Raw genomic sequence first — 6,000 nt, 5'->3', positions numbered from 1 at the left:
TTTGAATGTTCTGACTACAAGCAAACATGATGCTTAATTCTTATAGTACACGATGTATAAGTCTGATGGGACATATAGTACACAAACACTGACGGTTGCGTAGAGCAAAAGTAGATACCAAAATGACGCGTAATCTCCCAGGGAGGTTTTCTGCGGTTGTTTTCAAACGTTTTTTAAACTTTGATGGTTGTTCGCAGACCTCCCTCGCTCTCTTTCTCCCACTATCTACACCTCCCTGCCTCAAGCCTTCTGTTGCTCGGGCAGAAGAGAGAAATGGATGATGGAAAGAAATGTTCAACACAGCGTATCTGTGTCAGAGTTCCTGCTCAGACATGGGAATGCACCCACATGCCCACAGACACTCACGGAAACACACCCACATACTGAAACACAAACACACACACAAAGCTCATGTAAAGGGAAACGAAAATGGGAAAAAACCATGGAGGAATAAGTTGCTTGATATTATTGGTCTATATATAAACTACAGGCTGTGGGTGCCTGTACGTGTGTGTTTTTTAAAGATTTCGCTCGAATGGCCTACGTGATGATGCTCTCTTCATTTGGGACCCTCAGTGAAACGTCTCCCATAAACAGAGTTATGTAGATTACGTCTGCATATTGCCAACAGGAACAGATCAATTATTTGATCTTGTTGCTCATGAAGGGAATCCATTCATTGAAATTCAATAACTGTTTACAAAAACACTGAAGAGAAACGTGTAGACTTGCAGATCAGACAGCAGAGCTGGGTGTGTAATGAATGTTTAAATTAGGTCACCCTCTCCATCCCATCTTCAGTGCTCCTTTCTGTGTAATAAAGCAGAATAGTATCTAAGACATAACAAGCCTCCCCTTCCCATAGCATTAATCCGTGTGGGCTCTCTGTTTTCTGAAGAGCATAAACGTGTTGGAGGACGTTTCTCAGTGTTATGTCACTTTTCCAGCCATCTGCCACTGTGAAACCTTTCTCTTTTGGTGCTGTAAAAGAAGATGAAGCTCCTTCAGCACATCTCTTCATTTCAAATGAATAAATGCAAGTCTGCTTGACATTGTCGCATAAACTGAAATAGCAGTTTAGAAGCTTTCGGTTAAAAGCACTCAACATGTTAAGCATCTTTTGCTCTGTGTGTAGTTGAAGTTACATTATATGCAGGACGTTAAAGCAAGAGTTTTGTAGATGGCATGTTTGCCTTGCCAGGTGACTCCCTGAAGTCTTTACACAACAGCGAGTTTGCTCAACAGTCAGCTGAGACTGCGGGAATCCACAGCACTCATTAACTGGTCTCCAAGATGTTGCTACAGCCAGCACATTTACAAGTGACTAACTTCTCAAAGACATGTGCAAGGTGCCCATCAGTGTCTATGGCACGATGCATGGGGTTATATACACAGTGAAGAACGTTGCGCTTCCAAGTTTGTTGAGGATTTCATGATGCTTCACTGAAATGCAGTGAGTAGTAGCTTTTAGGGTTTATGTTTATGTGAAGTAAAACTAAATAAGTGAATCAGAAAGTAAAAATAAAGGACTTTGTGTAAAATCCAGTATTTTGTCAACCCATCTGTCCACCACAGCATCCTGTCTACATGTTACACTTGTGTGAAAGTCACACTTAATGTGAGTTTCTCCTTTTCTCTGAGTTGCAAGGATCGTGAAGATGAAATATATATGAACTACATGAAGTATAAGTTTTAATAAAACTGCTTTTCTTGAAATGGCAGAGAGCCTGTTCACTTAGTAATCCCATTGCACCAAATTTGGCTGCATTTCAACTTCAGGGAAGACTACATTTACTGGAGCTCCATAAAACCCCATTTATTATGGACTATCTCCATAATCAATAAATATATTTGAGATTTGGGCTTCCTGCCTGATTTTCTTTTAAACCTACACTATTGATATCACTAATATGACAGCAGTTCAGCAGTTTACTTTTACGGCAACATGAGGTATTGCGTAAGAATGTACCCAGACCCCATTTTGTTCATTAACAACACCTGATAGATGAATGAAAGAAGGCGTGCCATTTTTCTTTTAAGCACACCAACTGATTGTGCTCTATTTGATCACTTACGTGCATTTAAAACCTCTGGTAGTAGATCTCATGGTAAGCTAGAAAACTGAGCTTTGTAACATGTTTTATGCTGCGAGAAAAGTCCAGTAATCCAAACAGAGATGTAATGAAGAAACACAGTGAAACTCACCAGTTCGCCACAACAAGGAACATGGGAAAACTGAAAGCTTAAATATGTAATGAGGGGAGGTCCTTTTCCATCAGGTGGAGAGCAGCTAAAAATATGAGGGCAGTGTTAGCCAAGGAGTACAAAACTCAAGCGTAGCGGTTAACATCATTTATTTACAATAACACAAGAGTAGAGCATTTCAAAAAATGGAAAAACTAACGGCGAGCTAGATGTCCCTTTTATACAGACGACATGCAGAAGTCTTGAAACACATGCTCTAGCACCAAACATCACAGAAGTCACTCTTCACCAGTCGTATTACACTGGGAAAGGCCTTCTTACTGGTTCCAACTCCTCCACTACATCCAGCACCAGTTCCACAGACAATTCCAGGGCCAATCTCATTGGCATCCATCTGGCCAATCCATCCTGTTGCTCTTGTGAAGCTCTGCCATCTTCATGCTTGTGCCACCTCTGCATATGCTCTGTGCCACCTCTGTCTGATTGCCCTCACCTCCCATCTTTTATGCAGCACTAGCAGGTGCAGATAATTTTTTTTGATTAAGGTGTGGGTAGGAAGTAAAAGAAAAACTTCAGAATAAAAGCATGCATGCAAAATGTATACAAAAAACATGGTATAAACTAAACCACTAAAAAACACAGAATAAAACATTAAAACTACTCCTACCCCAAAACAAATACAGACAAGGTAACAGGGATAGAGGACACAGCGGGGGGAACCAAGACATGGGTTAATTGAATAGGAAAAAAAAACCACAAGGGGAAGAAAAAGTGATAACGTCCCACAAAACCAAACAGACAAAAAAAACAGGAAGTAACTAAACACCAAGCACACATAGAGACTTAACAAGACATAGATGAGGCAGCATAACTGAAATGTAACCAACCGGAAAACTCTGAAGTCCAGCACATAATCAAAAACAAACAAACCTAGGAAATCATTAATAAGCTGTAATAATTATTAACTCTCAGCTGGGGTCCTTTCTTAAGATCTGCTTTGACTTATGATGTAGTACTCTGTTGTTGAGGTTGAAAACCAAGGATCTCATCACATGATTAATTTGTTCATTTATATTTTGTTAATGTGCAAATGCTAAATAGTAAAACTTTCTTCAAGTAAAATAAGCAATTGTTAGTGACAGCCCCAAAAACCGCTACAATTTGCTCCTTGTCTCACTGTCCCTGAAGCTGCAAACCAGCTCAGCCTGCCAGCAGAGGCTCCTCATGTTTTGCTGCTGATAAATTTGTCCTTCGCATACAATGCAAGTCCATCTAGCAAGCATTTAGGCTGCAGCTTAAGAGGAAACTAATCAGCAGCTCTCTATATTTAAACTCACATTTTCCTTTTTCATTTGCAGTTTTTTTTGTTTCGGGCCGATCTGCGAGGGCAAGCTAATATTGCACAAACCTCCAGTTTTCAGTTGCAAATTTACAGGAGCTCGCACTGCAGTCACTTTTTTTTTTCCTGCAAAGAGCGTCTGTGTGCTGTTTACTGGAGTATAAATGAATAATTAGAACTTGTGCATCTGTCTCATCTTGGGAGAATATCTCGCATTTTTTGATGTGTTCTATGTTTATCATCGCCTCTTCCTGTCTTCTCCCTCACATACATACAATCTGCTTTGAAATGCTTATTTATTATTTATGTTTTAACAGCAATGAAGGTCATATTTTATGCTTCACAGCTCCTGCTTTGCATAAATCTGATATTTTATAAATGTCAGAGTAGCACAAAGTTATGCAGACTCATGTACCCTGATTCTGCTTGTTCTCATACTCTCTGCTCTTGCCCGGGTTCTTCCTTTCCCTGTTGCCTGCTCCTTCCTCACTGTTCTGCTCTTTTTCACCTCTCTGTGTCTCACCCTCCACTCTCTCTCCTGCCCTTCTTCAGCTCTTCTTCTGTTCCTCCATACAGCTTTTTTTTCTTTGATCGCTCTCCATTTGTTTCTTTACCCTCCCACTCAGCATACTGACACAGCTGAAGGGATCTCTCTCTCTCTCTCTCACACACTCTGTCTCCCTCATTGCTCTCATTCTTCTCTCTATCTGTCTTTCTCCTTATTTGCCTCCCTCCGTCTCTATCTTTACCTCCCTCCCTCACTCTCCCTCCTTTCCTCCCTCCCTGTCATCCTCCTCCCTCGCTATCTCTCCATGCACACTTGATTCATTTTACACATTACGGAAGCATCCATCATTTTTGCTCTGTGGAGGAAAAATCTCTTCTTTTTTTTCCCCTTTTCTTTAAAAAAAAAAAAAAAAACCCGCAACAGTATTTTCCACTTCTCTTCTTTACGGCTGTCTTCTCTTTCCCAACTCCTACACTCTCCTGTGGATCCAATCCTAAAGCTGGAACCAATATGTTTTATTTTCAGCTGGTCATCATGGCAGGGACCGTTCTGTTGGCGTACTACTTTGAGTACACAGACACGTTCCCCGTGCACATCCAGGGCTTCTTCTGCTTTGACAAAGCTTACTCCAAGCCGTACCCAGGACCAGAAGAAAACAGCAAGGCTCCACCTGTCCTCGTCTACTCTCTCGTCACCGCCATACCCACTGTGACGGTGAGTCTGTTTTCAACTTAAATTTAAAAAAAGATACTTCCACATGTGATCATCCTGCACACACGCACACATATCTTACATGAATATACGTGACAGTCATGCACACAACATTGACCCACAGCATGTGAAATAAACACGCACATGCACATGGACAGTACCTCCTCATCTACACGTGGTGTTTATGGATTAAAACAGGGTAGCGATGCGTAGGTGTGCATCCTCGTGGACTCGCAGCTCTGTTTGTGTGGTTGCGTTCTCTGTAATAACCATGGCAACGGGCACTATATTTGTCCTCCACAGAGCAGCCAGAGATAGCTACAGTGTGCAGAAAGTCTGTCCTTATTTCCACATTGCATTAAAACAGAATAAAACATCACCTCTGAGTGGTCTGACTTATTTAGGTCTGCAAGGCACAGTTTCATTGTTTTCACCTGTTACTTCAATATGCATATAGAAGCATCTTCAGTAGCTGAGTAGAATTGAATACTGTCAGTCATAATACAGCAGATCAGACCAATCAGTGTTAAAGTGCTTTCTTTTAGTAATTATCTTTAGGAATTTATCAATTTTCATTGGCACTCAATCAGTTTATAGTGGCTATAATTCATGTAATTACCCCAAGTTAATCACAGCATGCACAGTTTCTCATAAGTAGATTTGAATATCATTAATAATGAAACATTCACATCCTCATCAAAGCTGTGCATCCATGACTTCTGCCTCTTAGGGACTACTTCTTTGATGCCCTACAATTAATTGGCAGTAGGACATGTCTGCCTCGGAAACACATATTAGGGCAGTGCACACATAAAAAAAAATCCTCCACACATACTTTATAAACTTACATATATCATTAGTTGGCCTGTTTTACTTATGTATCACTTGCACATTATTGTGTGTAAGTGATATTTAGGTTGTGTGAGACTTTACCACCAGTTTAGGAATCATCCAAAGTTGACATGCATATCACAGATGCACAGGTGGAGCCTAGCGTGTGCTCTAATGCTTGCAGGCTCCAAGCGTCGGGGTACAGAGTGGGAGCAGAGTGGTGTGATTTTGCCTGGAGAAGGGAAGCGGCTTTTTTAAAAGTCAGAGCATCTGTGTTCTCTTTTTCTGGAAGATAACGCTCCATCCCACAAGTCTTTCTTTAGTAACAATGAAAAAGGCAGACATTTTGCTAACTTTTCCCTCAAATTTCACTCAGACCTTTAGCTACAAACACAACTCTAGCTCT

At 40.9% G+C, this 6,000-nt stretch overlaps 1 protein-coding gene across 4 annotated transcripts in view; it reads left to right on the top strand.

Moving 5' to 3' along the window:
- LOC102195657 (lipid phosphate phosphatase-related protein type 5-like) overlaps nucleotides 1-6,000 on the top strand; it is a 58,430-nt gene that overhangs the window by 23,185 nt on the left and 29,245 nt on the right. For 3 of the 4 annotated variants that reach the window (XM_005748930.1, XM_005748931.1, XM_013914872.1), the window contains exon 3: nucleotides 4,578-4,766. In XM_005748930.1, the coding sequence (XP_005748987.1) occupies nucleotides 4,578-4,766 (189 nt within the window). Of the gene's footprint in view, nucleotides 1-4,221; nucleotides 4,767-6,000 lie in introns of those variants that run through there. The other variant, XM_013914874.1, reaches the window with a different exon arrangement.

Source organism: Pundamilia nyererei, unplaced genomic scaffold (genome assembly GCF_000239375.1).
Source record: "Pundamilia nyererei isolate P.nyererei 1_Seehausen unplaced genomic scaffold, PunNye1.0 scaffold00234, whole genome shotgun sequence".
NCBI lineage: Eukaryota > Metazoa > Chordata > Actinopteri > Cichliformes > Cichlidae > Pundamilia > Pundamilia nyererei.
Note: the sequence above shows the minus strand (reverse complement) of the source record. Positions and strands in the feature narration are given on the sequence as shown.